This window comes from Rattus norvegicus, chromosome 13, assembly GCF_021556685.1.
Source record: "Rattus norvegicus strain SHRSP/BbbUtx chromosome 13, alternate assembly SHRSP_T2T, whole genome shotgun sequence".
Lineage (NCBI taxonomy): Eukaryota > Metazoa > Chordata > Mammalia > Rodentia > Muridae > Rattus > Rattus norvegicus.
The window spans coordinates 70803500-70818648 of NC_141546.1; the positions used below are offsets into that span (position 1 = coordinate 70803500).

At 41.8% G+C, this 15149-nt stretch overlaps 2 protein-coding genes across 8 annotated transcripts in view; one reads left to right on the forward strand and one right to left on the reverse strand.

Annotated features, from left to right (window-relative positions):
• The window catches only part of Tor1aip1 (torsin 1A interacting protein 1), a 30518-nt gene extending 19172 nt beyond the window's left edge, over nt 1-11346 (reverse strand). For 2 of the 4 annotated variants that reach the window (XM_087579993.1, XM_087579992.1), the window contains exons 1-3: nt 9832-11346; nt 8869-8943; nt 6943-7002 (exon numbers count right to left, since the gene is read on the reverse strand). In XM_087579993.1, coding sequence (XP_087436119.1) covers nt 6943-7000 — 58 coding nt within the window. In that variant the 5' untranslated portion in view covers nt 7001-7002; nt 8869-8943; nt 9832-11346. 4 annotated transcript variants of the gene reach the window in all.
• The window catches only part of Tor1aip2 (torsin 1A interacting protein 2), a 31347-nt gene continuing 26813 nt past the window's right edge, over nt 10616-15149 (forward strand). For all 4 annotated transcript variants that reach the window (XM_087580851.1, XM_087580854.1, XM_087580852.1 and 1 more), the window contains exon 1: nt 10616-10825. The gene's annotated coding sequence lies outside the window, so the exon portion shown is untranslated. The remainder of the gene's footprint in view (nt 10826-15149) is intronic.

Here is a 15149-nt window from a genome sequence, read left to right on the forward strand (position 1 = left end):
CAAGCTTCCGAGTTCCAGAACTTAAATATATATATGTATGTATGTATGTATGTATGTATGTATGTATGTATGTATGTATGTATGTATGTGTATGTATATGTATTTAAATAGTATATATACATGTACATGTATATATATATTTAAATAATATATATATTTTTTTGAGGCAGAATTCTAGACAGTCCAGGATTACCTCAATTGCTATGTAGTCAAGGTTGGCTTCAAATACTTCATCCTAATTCATCTACCTCTTGAATGCTGGGATTGCTGGCCTATACAACTGTACCTGGCTAAACGACGTTCAGTTTCTCCTTCCACAGGCCTTTGGTACTCTAAATGTAACTTGGTGCAGAAAGCATTAAATCATACACTGACAAATATTCCAGGTTCCTACAGGTCCCACAGGTTTACACATTTCAATTCTCCCATTTACCAGACACCCTCTCCTTCCTTCAGAAGCCTAACAAGCTGAAGGAAGCAAAAGGTCCTTAGTGCACTGGTATGACAAGAGGAAGTAGGAACAGAAAGAACAAATTCCCTTTGTTAGTTCAGGCAGGTGATGTACAACACTGTTCTTCACAAACGAACACGTAAAGACAACCAAACCCATTACCCAGGCTTTAAGACCCAGGCTTTTCACAGGGGCTGATGCTTGTGAGCTCCTGCTCTCTGTCTGTCTGTCTGTCTGTCTGTCTGTCTGTCTGTCTCTCTCTCTCTCTCTCTCTCTCTCTCTCTCTCTCTCTCTCTCTCTCTCTCTCTGTGTGTGTGTGTGTGTGTGTGTGTGTGTGTGTGTGTAGCCCGGGCTGTCCTGGAACTCACTCTGTAGACCAGGCTGGCTTCAAACTCAGAGATCTGCCTGCTTCTGCTTCCCTAGTGCTAGGATTAAAAGTGTGCACCCCCATGGCCTGGCATTGGTCTTTTTCAACAATGGAAGTCACACCCAAATATAAGCATGACTGGGCAGAAATACTAAAACTGTAGAGGGCTCACTTTATAGAACTCAACTTGTATCTCCATCTGCTGTTTTAAAGGGCATAAAAGCTTCAGCATCACACCGTGTTTTATACCAAACCTAATTAGTCAACTGAAGGCCACAAGGAGGCCCCTCAAATGATGGTCACGTAAAATAGTGCAACGAGGAGGCTGAAACACAAAGCTTTCAGATTAGCCACTTGTTTTTCTCTCCTTTTTTATGGTGCTAAGGCAGCCCTGCCTCAAGCTCCCAAACTAGACACTATCTAGAAAGTAACCTCCGACTCCTGCAATACTTCCTGTAGCCAGTGAGGTTCATTTCACAACAGCTTCGGTGGACTTGCCTAAGCTTCTTTTTGCTCTTTACCATGACACATGGATCCTGGGTTGTTAACAGTTGCAATTCTCCAATAAACTTTGTTCTGGAGAGTTGATTTTCACGTTACTCATTTTTGGCTGACAAGCAAAGTATATTTCAGAAAGTGATTCTAAATAGTATATTATGAATTTGGAATTCTTTCACATCAATTTAATTAGGTTAGTATGATATTAGTGGAAGTTTAAAGTTCTGCTGAAAATAGTACAAGTTATAAATCAATGTCTAAAATATACATGTCAACAATTTTGCTAGAAAACAGAAAATCAACCACTCTGAGAAACTTGCCAGTAGCATCCTGCTTCGCTCAGACGGCTAATCTAGTACAGAACATGCTATTTTGGACTAGGTGCCCCTGGACTGATCCTTCATTTTCTTTTTTAAAGAGGTAAAATGCAAAGTTGCTGGTATGGTGCTGTACAAACACGACTCCAGCATTCAGGAGTGGCTAAGGCGGGAGAATTCCAGTGAGTTTGAGCCAGCCTACGTGGTACACTATACAGTAAGACTCTAACTCAAAACAGTGGTCTGTCTGTCTGTCTGTCTATCTGTCTCTATCTCTCTCTCCTCTCACACACTCGAGGGATGGAAAAATGATTAAAAATTTATTAATTTTCTGTATTAGAGGAACTGTTCCACCATTTAACGTCTTTTTTCATCTTTTAAATGTTATTAGCTTAAAATTTAAAGTCGGGCTGGGGAGATAGCTCAGGGGTTAAGAGCACTGACCGCTCTTCCAGAGGTCCTGAGTTCAAATCCCAGCAACCACATGGTGGCTCATAACCATCTGTAATGGGATCTGATGCCCTCTTCTGGTGTGTATGAAGACAGCGACAGTGTACTCATATAAATAAAATAAATATAATAAAATAAAATGTAAAGTCACATTTTATTCACTGAATGCTTGCATGTGATCAGGGACATGCTGCAGAAGCTGGTCCTCTCTTCATCATGTGGGTCCCAGGGACTGAACTCAGGTTGTCACCATTGACAGTCACTGCCATTCCCCCCCAAACCACTTCACTGGCCCCCTTAGGTTTTTCCTTTCTTTTTTCTTTTCGAGTCAACTCACAGATATCCTCCTGCCTCTGCCTCCCAAGTGCTAGGATTATAGGCATACACTATTATGCTTGGCTTTTCGAAGCACTAGATTATTATATTTCATTTTGTATAGCAGTTTTAAATTATATAATTACTCAGATATATATAGCATACACAAGCCACCACGCATGGCTTATTCTTTATAAACTACTCAGTATATAGAAACACTTATAAAAGGTTGAGTTGAAAGCAGGTATGGTGGTGCATGCTGGATTGGAGGCAGAGGCAGGGAGATCACACGTCCTGGGTCAATCTGAGTGAGAGAAGCTGCATCACAAAATAAAAGGATAAAGTGACTTTTTAAAACTATAATAATGAAAAATGGTATGTAAAGGATGTATTTAATCATAGTTTTCCGTTTTTTATGACAGGGTCTGCCTATATAACCTGACTGTCTTCAAACTCACAATTCTTAGGTCTTTTCTTCCCTTGATTATAAGTGGGGATCATCAAATCAGGCTTCTTTTTCTTTAAAGAACCAAACCAAATCAACACCACCACCAAAAAACCCAAACACTTTGAAAAGTTTATATATGTCCGGTCCAAGGATCTTTTCTTTAATTCTACTAACATAATTAATATCCTTAAACCTTTATCAACAACATTCAAGCCTTGATTGATAATTGGTTATACAAGACTATCTTCTTCTCATTGTTTGAAAAATGCCAGGACTGGATTGGCATGATGGCTCAGCTGCCACCAATCACTCAAACTGAGTCCCTTTCCCATGACCTATATAGTTGAAGGAGAAAAAGGACTCCCACAAGTTGTCCTCTGACCTCTAAACACACACACACACACACACACACACACACACACACACACACACACACACGTGTACACAGTGAGCATACAATCCCTGCATGTGACTGAGAACATCATTCTACACGTTAGAATCACTGTCACCAACCAAGGAGTTGTAACTTCTGCATCACATGGTCTCTAAAATCAAAATAACGACACCTGTCCACACCTAGCAGTATTTGTCAGGCTTTTCCTTGCCTTTGCCTGCTATTCGTGTTTCAACTTTTAATCAAATGCCTTTTCCAACTTAAAACACCAAACCTCTCCACGGAGAGACTTTTCCTCCATATTTTACATAAACTTATTTTAGCACTTATAAAAAGTTACAACGATGGACTGGAGAAATGGCTCAGCAGTTAAGAGCACTGGCTGCTCTTCCAGAGGTCTTTAGTTCAATTCCCAGCACCTACATGGTGGCTCACCACTGTCTGTAATGGGGTCTGATGCCCTCTTCTGGTATGTCTGAGGACAGCGACATAAAGTTACAATGATTATTTTTTGTTTTGAGTCAGTAGCCCAGGATGGCCTCAAGCTCACAGTCCTGACCAGTCTCCTGAGTGCTGACGTTCTACTGGTTTTTACTGTTTTTTTCTTTTTCATTACCTAACGCATTCCAGAGATACAAAAAATAAAACCTTACAGCTCTTTGTGATCCTAGCATTTATTTAGGTCAGTCATTGACACAGGAAGTGGTTAAAAAGTTTTTTCAAACATAGCAATGTAAGAAAACCAGTCTGAGACCAGTTCTTACTAATCAGAGTCGATACAAGGTTTTAAGCACGCTCTGTCTTGCATTTACTTATTTATTTTTGGAGACAGGATTGTGGGGTCTTGCTGCACTCCCACTCTTGGTCCTCTTGTGTCAACCCTCTGAAGTGCTCAGACTATAGGTGTGTGCCTGGCTCCTTTTCATCTTTATAATGGAAACTCCGAGAATACACAGCCTGAGCTGAAGAGACAGCTCAGTGATTAAGAGAACTAGCTGTGGGGTTGGGGATTTAGCTCAGTGGTAGAGCGCTTGCCTAGGAAGCGCAAGGCCCTGGGTTCGGTCCCCAGCTCCGAAAAAAAGAATTAAAAAAAAAAAAGAGAGAGAGAGAGAACTAGCTGCTCTTTTAGAGAACCTGGTTCAGTTCCCTGCTCCTATATGGTGACTCACAACCATGCATAACTCTAGTTCCAGGAGACCTGATGTCTCTTCTGACCTCCATGTGCATCCACACATGCTGGCAAACACTCATGCATAAAAGAAAAATAAGTCTTAAAAATGATAGGTAAAGACTTCCTGTTTGATGTCACTTTCCTATTACTCAGCTTCCTTCCTTTCTTTTCTAGACAGTCTCACTTAGTCCAAGCTGCTGGCCTAGAAGTCTGATGTAGCTCAGACTGGTTATGAATTTGTGGCAATCCTGTGGCAATTCTATTTCACACCTCCCCTCCCCTCCCCTCTCAAGTGCTAAGATTACAGTCAGGTCCCCATGCTAAATGAGTCATGCCCAGTTAAATAGAGAACGTAAGGAACTCACATGGAAGTTGGGCATGGTGGCAAGTATGAATTCCTAGACTCAGAAAGTAGAGTTAGCAAGATCATGATGGCTAAGATGGCTTTGATCTCCTGGTCCCCTCTCCTTCACCTTCCAAGCACTGGGACTGAGGCACAAGCCAACAGGCCCAGTTAAAGCTACAGATTTTATTGTGCTATTTTTTTCCTCATCTGAACATGTGTGTACAGGCTTGTGTGCCCATACACATGCATGTGGAGACCACAAAAGATAATGGATGTCTTCCTCTATTGTTCTCTGCCTTATCCCATCAGACAGGGTATCTTTCTGAATCTGAATTTGTCATTTCAGCTAGGCTAGGTAGCCACGGAGCATCCAGATTCACCAGTGAGTGCTACAGGCGCTGAGGCCACACCTGTCCTTATGTAGGTGCTGGGAATTTGAACTCCACATATCATGTATGCAAAGCAATCATGAACCATATCCCTAGATCCCTAAAACCAGATCTTGAAACCTCAAGATCTACATCAAGGCAAACACTAAAAATAATTAAAATTAGGAAAAAAAGAAAGCAAAACGAAACTACGGGCACAGTTTTTATGCAAATAAAAAAAGCCCTCTCACTTTCCTCTTGACAGTATAAATTTAACAAAGGCTAAGAAAGACTACCTTACTTCAAGTACTTAAGCACTTGGGAAGTGGAGGCAAGAGGATGAACAGTTTTGGGTTACATACAGCCACAAAGCTGAGTCCAGTCACAATACATGAAACCATTTTTTAAGAAAACAAACCAAGACAATAACAACAAAAAAGGAATAAGACAAAAAACCAAGAGGGTTGAGAGGAGGTGGCCCAGTGACAAATGCTTGACAAGCATGTGTCAGGCCACGATTCAACCCTCAGAACACACAAAAGTACTTTATCATCATGCATTCTCATATGAATTCAAGTAATAAGTCTTAATTTTAGACAGAAGAAAATCTAAAGAACTACAGTAGGCCCTCATTCCAGGGACACGGACCCGAAAGCTGAGACAAGGAACAAAGCAAAGTTCTCAAGCCAACCATAGAGCACACACACTTGTGCATTTCGCTGCTAAGAATCCTTAATAAGAACCTATGATGATTAGAGGGAAACAAACCTCTTTCATTCATTTTAGTGTTTCTATTTGTTTGGTATGTTGGATCTATAAGAGAGACAGCAAGAAGATGATTAGAACCGAAATGGGAAAGCATCATGCAGCTCCTTATGGTGAGCTCTTGAGCTCTAACCATGGTAAAGGGAGCAGCTGAGGTGCAACACACCCCATAGAAGGGACCAACAGGCAGAGAGCAAAGTGAAGGAGACTGTACAGAGTGGCTTACTGGCTTTCTGTCACAGTCCTGAAACAGACTGAAGGACTTTCGAAGTTTTAGTCGAAAGGAAATGTAGCTGAGGCACATTTTATAGCTCCATGCAACAGTTTCATCTTTTGTTTGTTTTTTTTAATTAGTAATATAGTGACCAAACCAGAAAGTCCCTGACCTTCATTTGAAAGAATCATGCATGCACGGAAGCACTGTAGCACGTGAAAGAAACAATCCTTTGAAAACGATGCGGAACCTTTATACATAGACACCAATGTGGAAGGACTTCTTTGATCCATATGAAAAATGAAATGGAAATAAAAGGAGGTGCAGAGGAGTATCACAAATCCAAGATTTATGTTTAAAAAGGGAGAGGGGCAGTAGATACAGCTGTGGTAGAAAGCTTGCCCAGTGTGTGCAAGGCACTGGGTTCAAGCCTTAGCACTGTCAAAATCTCTGGAGAAATAAGCTGACACTGGTCATTTCTGATGTCAGGGCAAGGTGGAGAGAGAACAATGGATGCAGAAAGACTTCATTAGTCTCCCGCAGCTCAGGCTAGCATTAAACTCTGTGTAGCCCAAATGACCATAGTCTCTGGATCACTCCTGTCTCCAAAGTTCTAGGATTATAGTGTGCACCACCTTGCCTGGCTAAGCTTTTTTTTTTTTTGGTTCTTTTTTTCAGAGCTGGGGACCGAACCCAGGGCCTTGCGATTCCTAGGCAAGCGCTCTACCACTGAGCTAAATCCCCAACCCCGCCTGGCTAAGCTTTGATCCCTATGAATACGTTTACTCCAGAAGTAACACTGTATTTATAAGGAAGAGTTAACACAACGATCTCTTACCAGGTCTTGGGCTTCTTAATGGGGGTCTGCATAAGTTACTGATAGGATCTTCACTCATCACTGGTATAGGAAGAAAAAATATGTGAAATGTAAGATTTACTATGTAATCATCCTCATCTGGTCAGGAAAGTTTCACAAACTTTGATTACGATGGAAAACTAATGACAAATGTTCTCTAAGGGACAGCCTCTTGTGAACTACTAACAACAGTAAACTAGAAACCCGAAAAATGTTCATAGTAGACCTTATTGGATGACTAACAGTAAAAAACAAAACAAACAAAAAAAAAAACCTTCTACATTATTCAAGCAGGGCATGATGGTGTATTATGGGAGATAGAGGAGGAGGATCAGGAGTTTGATGTTAGATTATCTTCTACCACACAGTGGGGCTGAATATCAGTCTAGACTATGTGAGGCCCTGACCCCTTAAACACAAAACTATTAACAACCAAACTCTGGGACTAGAGACGTAGCTTCTCTTCTCCAGCCTGTACTAGGCCTGGGTTGGATCCTCAGCATGCTAAAGCAGGGTGGTATGGGGGACCAAAATATACATTATATATAATCAATTGGATTATCTCTTCCATGTGTGAAGTTGGATTTTTTTTCTCCTGACTTCACAGCATAGACAGGCTTTAGATCAGAGAACCCCTCCTGCCTTGGCTTCTCGAGTGCCAGGATCACAGGCATGTGCTATCACACGTAATTTGTGATATATTTTTAAGAGTCAACCTCCTAACAGTTAACACATACTCTTTAACTATTCAATCTTGTAAATGTCCAAGCAATGGAAAGACCAATTTTAAATGAAACACCAATGCTGGCCATGTTCATTTCAGATGTTCTGAGTTCAAAGGTATAGGGCTTTTAATAAAGCCATTTCAACATGCTGTTTTCAGTCAAGAAAATTATGTATAAAATTTCATTTTCTCAGGCCAACAGGATGGCTCGGTAGGTAAAAGCACTTGCTGCCAAGTCTGACAACTGGAGTTCAATATCCATAAATCATGTAAGGACAGAGGAGAATCTACTTCACAAGGTTTCCCTCTGAGCTCCACAAGTGAACAATAAGCATCTGCACACTCAAGGAAAACAGACTTTGAGCAACTACTAAATGTATCCTAATTCCCTGTTACAGGATTTCTAGGACAATTTTTATTACATTTTAAACATCTCTGAAATCATATACTATACAATTAAGGCATCTTAACATGAATTACCAGGAAACTGGCCGTATCTCTTCTCTTCTAGGTGGTACAAGAAGCAACGATGTTGTCCTACCTTACGACTGATACCCTGGATTCACAGAAACACAGTACTTAGCCTGACAGAATTGAAACTCACTGTGCCAGGGTTTTACCATCGCAGAAACAACTAAGCAGAGGGCACTGTGACACAACCATGTGACACTATGAATGATTACTTGACTGAAAGTGAACATTTGGGGAAAATGAATAGGTTTCAAAAGAGACAAGCCTGCCTTTTAATTTGCTCGTCTATTACATAATTTTAGAAAAGTCTTAGATACTCTGAGCTTCAGTTTTCTCATCTACTAAGGGGACAGAAGACTCCTTGCAAGGTTCTGATGATTAACAAAGTAGCACATAGTTGAATTTACACTTAGTTTTTACCCTCCTCTGTCCTAAGAAGTACCCCCATGGCTCTATAGTGAACCGAACAGACTCACAAAACTCTTGTAATTGATTGATTTATTTATGGTTTTTCAGACAGGATTTCTCTGTAAGAGCACTGGCCATCCTGGAACTCTCTTTGTAGACCAGGCTCGCCTTGAACTTACAGAGATCTGCCTACCTCTGCCTCCCATGTGCTTGGATTAAAGTCACACCACATCCAGCTTGAGTTATGATTCTTGATGATTCTTTGGCAGGAAAAGAGAAAAACAAAAAAAACAAACTATTCTTACCTGAAGTCTCTGGTGTCCTGACAGTTTTCTTTGAGATTGTTTGGCTTGTAACAGGTTGGGAAGAAGGTTCATCCTCTATAGCAACGACAAGAGATAAAAATTCAAGTTAGATGAGCTGGGAGAGATCACAGCATAGAGTATGCATATTTAACACTAATCTATAAACAGAGATGCAAGTACTCAATTTCTCTAGGTTCAAAACTTGGGAATTAACCTAATTAGAAATCTTATTAAGATACAGTATAATGAGGTCTGGAGAAGGTTTAGTGTTTAAACCTTAAAGAGCATTTGATGCTCTTTCTGAGAACTTGAAGATTCCTGCACACCAGTCCAAAAGGCTTACAATATTCTGTAGCTTCAGCTCCAAGGGACCAAATGCCATCAGATACATGCAGCTGCAGACACACATATAAGTAAAACAAAATATAAACTAATTGTTGCTTTACAACAAAAATGTTACTTTAGAAAATTAAAAAGATGAGTTTCAGAATCAAAAAAATCAGCAGGAAAAAGAAATGTTTTAGTCCTCCAAAAATTTAGTAAAAGGTAAAATGTATTTAGGTGCAGGAGGCTCTGAGGGAAAGTCAATAAAAGGAAATATAGTTACATTGCCTCCCAGGAGACAGAACCCAAGTATCTAAATGTCCACCAGGCATACATGCATGACAAGTTCCTTTTTTTCAAGTTTGCTATCTTAAAAGAAATTCTATTGGTATATATAAGAAACTGTCTCGTTACATTCAAAAAAACGTGCACATCTCAAGCGTAGTTTAGTCTAAAGTCAACAGATCTTCAAGTGTGTCAGGATTTTAAGGGCAAGTAGGTAAATCTGCAAGCCGTTTACTGTGCTCTAAGGTGAAAATCCACTCCTCTTTAGATGTATCAGATGTCTACCATTATTACCAAGGACATCCCATTGTGAGTCTAAACCTCAGAATTTTACCTCATAATTAGGTGACTTACCTGGGGCCTACTGGAAACCACCTGTGACTCAGAGAGCAGGGAATGGGAGGGTGGCTTGAAGAAATTTGATTCATCTGTGGCTTTACCAAAACTACAGTACACACCCTGTCCGAATTTGGGGCTTCATATAAAAGAAGCTTTCCTAATAAACAGAGCCTTGTTTTGTTCCGGTACTTTCTCAGCCTTGATTTGTTTAGCTACTGAAGGTTACAGGGATGGCCTTCAATCTGGGATAAAGTATGGCAGAGACCATACTATATACTTGGAGTAATATCAACAGTCAATTCATTCAAGTTAGCTATTCCTCGTAGCGTTCGCCTAGAAAAGATCTCGTTTTCCCAATCTTGGTGAAAAAAAGAAATCGACTGGAAAGTTAACTTAAAACCAGAATTTTCAGCAGGGGACTTGGGGCCCCCGAGATTTAAAATACAAAAAAAGGAAATGGAAGTGGCTTCAGTAGAAATCTCAGAGGGGGCGGAAATGAAACAGCGCAGAGCAATTTGGAGGAGCCCTGACAATGGCCTAGTTTAGCAAAAGTCTACAAAAAAAAGAGACGTAGACACCCCCAAACTGATGCTCAGGAATGGGCAGAGCTCCCCGCCTCCGCTCGGGTCACTTCGCACCACCATCTTTCCGCGCGGATTAGCGCGTCCTTCCCTCTTGAAGGTCCGGGTGGACTCAGCCCGGGAGTGCGAGCCCAAAGGGTCAAGGAATCATCACCACTACCCTAGCGGGGCCGGACTCCACAGGGGCGCGCCTCACGCCGCGTGCGCCCGTGCCCGCCACCGCGCGCGCTCCCGAGCAGGCAGCCGAGACTGTTACCTCCGCGGTCCTCACTTAAGGACTGAGCGTCCCGTAATCCTCGCCCGCTCGTAGCCGGTGACAGCTGCTGCTGCGCCTGCTGTGAGTGCTGCTCCAGACGAGTAGACCTCCGCGTCTTCATCTCCTCGGCTTCCTGGGGTCCCCGCTGCCTCCGTTGTCGAGACCGAAGATTGTAAGCGCTTTCTCTCACTTCCTCTTTCGCAGAATCCGGCCGGAACTTTTCTGGCGGGGTTCGTCTTTCCCCCGGAGACCTTTCTTTGGCCGCCCGGGGCTCGAAGTCGCCGTACACTTCTGGCGGCTCTTCTGAAAACCTCACTTCCCGTCGTCCGTGGCGCGACGGATGAGTTTCGTACGCAGGCGCGTCACTGCCGTCGCCATTTTGAGTGGCGAGCCTCCGCCTTCCCTCCCGGATGGGGGCTCTGGGTGTGACGTAGATGGCCCATCCTTCTCCCAGCCCCTCGGCCCGCCACCTCTCTCCCGCCATAGTTGTTTACGTAGCTGTTGGTCGATAGGGACGATGGACTTCCCGCGGTTCGATTCCACTGCAGGTGGTGGCGATGGCTTCGAGGAGGTTGTCACAGTGGTCAGGGAGGCAGTTGAGAGTTGCCGGCGCCACCTCCTGCGTCCTCGCTAGTGTGCCACAAACCAGCCTCTGGGCCCATGGTGTGTTTTAAGGGCTGTGGAAGAGGCAGTGCCCGAGCTGGGTCAGCTGCTGTGGGTCACTCCCGCCTCCTGGCTGGAGGCACCAAAGAGGAGGAGAAGTGGGAGGAGGACGTCTCTGTCCTTGGCCTTGAGGGAGGGGAAGGTGGGGGCGACCAGGAGGTGGTAGGACAAGTGGCCTGTTCTAATCTGTTGATGGCCAGTTGCCCACCACAGGAGGCGCTGGTCCTGGCACCCAGAGGCTCTGGGAAAGGGCAAGCTTCAGTTCTTAATCCCAAACTGTTGCGCAGTTTCCCTGCTACTTTGGCCACTCCTTTTCAAATGTCCCTGGGAGGAGAAATGATCAGATAATTTTGCATGTCATGGCGAAAATTATAGTTTCAAGGACCTTTATGAAACTGCTTTTACCCAGTTTAAATTTTTAATTCACCTATGGGCCCTTATTCCTGAACTTTTATGTGAAAGTTCTGCTCCAGCAACACTGTTGGGAAAGAAGGCTGAATGTTGCCTTAGACACAGTATGAAATGGACAGGTACCCGACTAAAGATGGCACTGTAATTTTGAGAGCCATCTTTTACTTCGATTCTGAATATGATAATCTCTACATTTTGTTTAGAGTTTCTTACATTCACAGAATACGAAAACATGATCAAAACCTTCAGTTCTGTGTACCATACTTACATGCGTGTAACGAAATTTAGACAAACTGAAGAAGAAAGGTTGGTTTACTTGTAAAGTCTTGAGTTACTACTGAGAAAAACCTACATCCAACCACATAGCGTGTCTCCTAGAAGACTTTGTATATATAAATGAATACACACCCCCCACTCCCACAAATACTGGGAACTGAACCTAGGGTCTGAAGCTTACTAAGCAAGTGCTTTACCATTAAGCTATACCCCAGCCCTAAAAGAATTGGTTTTAAGTTTTTATTTGGAAGCCACTTCTAACCAGTGGTTTTGAAAAAATTTAAAGTGTTTGCCTTTTCCAGTATTTTAAATAATGCCCTTAAACTGTTACTCAAACTTAGACAAATTTCTAGTTACTGGAATTTTCACTAATAGTCCATAAATTTGGTCAGCAACACAGAGTTAGATGACAAGTCAGGCAGGATATATCCTTTTTGGAGCTTCATTTAGCATTGTTTATTAACTACAAAGAAATATAGCCAAAGAAACTAGAGGAACCATAACAAGACAGATGCCCTCTTTTTTTAAAGACGTGTGTGTGTGTGTGTGTAAGAGAGAGAGAAGGGGAAGGGGAAAAGGGGGAAGGGGAAAGGGATGTAATATATCTCTCCTGTCCTGGAACTGTAGATCAGACTGACCTCAGGCTCACAGAGATCCGCCTACTTCCCTAAATGCTAGGATTAAAGGTTTGGGCCACCACACTTGGTCCCACTTTAAAAAAAAAAAAAAAACTTTTAAAGGAAAAACAAAAATAAAATTCACGGTATCCTGAAAAATGTGTGACTTTTTTTTAACAAAATGCTGAAAAGAACTAATTCTTGGTAATGTCTGACTTGTGTCTTTCCCAGTAAGGCTTTCTTCGTAAAGTGCCTATTTATACAATTAACAACCACAGAAATTCTTTACTAGATGTACAGTAATGAAAGGATATAAATTTTATAGTGTTTCTATTCTAAGCTCATAATGCAGTGTGTGCAACACTCAGGACACCTGGATGCTATCTTGTAAAACTGGCTTGAAGGATACACTGACAAAGAAAGTGAAAAGGTTCTATACATAATTGGTCAATCAGAGAAAATGAGAGGTTACAAAGATTATTGGATAATTGGCATATGTTTTGTTTTGTAATTAAAAGTACTATAAAGTAGTTTTATGAGGAGCCGGCTTTTTCAAAGAAAAAATTAGAATGTTAAAAGTTTAGAGGTAGGCTGGAGACATGGCTCTGTGGTTAAGAGCACTGACTGCTCTTCCAGAGGTCCTGAGTTCAATTCCCAGCAACCACATGGTGGCTCACATTCATCTGTAATGGGATCTGATGCCCTCTTCTGGTGTCTGAAGACAGCTATAGTGTACTAATATATGTAAAATAAATCTTAAAAATTTTTTCTTTTAAAGTTTAGAGGCAGTTGACTTCAGTATTAACACAGATTTGCTTAGGATTTTCCCTCTTGCCTAGGGCATAAATGTGTCATCTTAACTCCGGCAGCCGGCAGCCACACCTGGCAACTTTGCAAATACCAAACTTGGATTACTATGAGTTAATGCCAAATTCTTGTCAAACCAGATATTCTGCTGTAGGTGTTTTCCAGCATCTTTTGGGCCAGCCTTGTATGTATACTAAAAGAGGTAACATTATAGACAGTAGATTCATTTCCAGTATTATAAGAGATTTTTCTGGGCCATGAGTGTGGTGATCTGCGCTTTGAACTTAAAGCAGTTTCTTTGGGAATTAGAGAAATGTGGCAGAATGAAGAATTTTACTTAGAGATTTTGCCATATGTTAGAGAGGACAGATGCACAAAAAATGAAATTGAAGTTACTGATCAGTATTAACTGGTATGTGTAGCTAACAGTTATATCTAGAAATTCTGTGCTTTTTATATTGACTTTCTAAATTAAGCAACTTTTAAATTAAAAAGAAAATTGTGTATAACTGTTTTGCCTGCGTGTATACCAGTGTACCAAGTATGCGCCTGGTGCCAGTGGAGGCCAGAGAAGGGCATTGGATCTCCTAGAATTGGAGTTACAGACAGTTGTTAGCCAGCATGTGTGTGCTGAGAACCAAACCTCCATCCTCTGTAAGAACAGTCATTGCTCTTCAGCCGTTTTTAATGAAAGTATTTTAATGGGAAGAGCTTTTTGAAACAGGGACTAATGTAGCCTAGACTGGCCTAAACCTCCTGGTTCTCTTTCTCCAACCTCCCAAGTGCTAGGATTACAGATATATGTCACTGATGCCATGCCTGGCAAAACATTTAAAAAATCTTTTAATTATTGAAAGAGCGTGGAGGGTGGCTAGAGAGAGATTGCCTAAGACTTTTTTCTTTAAAGATTTATTTATTATATATAAGTACACTGTAGCTGTCTTCAGACACACCAGAAGAGGGCATCAGATCCCATTGCAGAGAGTTGTGAGCCATCATGTGGTTGCTGGAAATTGAACTCAGGACCTCTGGAAGAGCAGTCAGTGCTCTTAACCACTGAGCCATCTCTCCAGCCTGATTACCTAAGTCTTGAGTACTTAACTGTTCTTATTGCTCCCAGCACCCATATGGTACCTCACAATAGCTTGTAACCCCAGCAGTTGGGTGATCTGATGCCCTCCACTGGCCTCCTTAAACTCTAAGAACATGGTTCACATTAACTCCCGTAGATGCATGTATACACATATAAGTAAAATATTTTTTAAAAAGATAATTGATGGGCTGGAGAGATGGCACAGGCCTGTTAATTCCTGCACAGGAAAGAGGGTGCTGAGTTTAAGTCTGAGACTTAAACTAAGAGTTTAAGAGTTTTCTAAGAGTTCCTGGTAAGACTGGTCAACTTAAATCCTGTCTTACAATAAAGTAAAACTTATGGAGATATGCCCACCTCTGCCTTCTGAGTGCTGGGGACTGAAGGCTGTACCCCCAAACCCCAAAATAAGAGCTATTTTTGGTACCTAGTCTATTATTGCCTGTTAGCAGACATGCTATTTAGGTACTCACAACAACTTCACGTGGGTATGAAGCCTTGTCCCCACTGACCCACGCGCAAACTAAGTTTTAGATTAAACAATCAGTTTGAGGATAGCCTCTAGTTAGAGTAAGAGGCTGGGTTCAAAGGCGTGTCTTAGTGAGTGGTGCTTGCCACTATCTTCACTTACT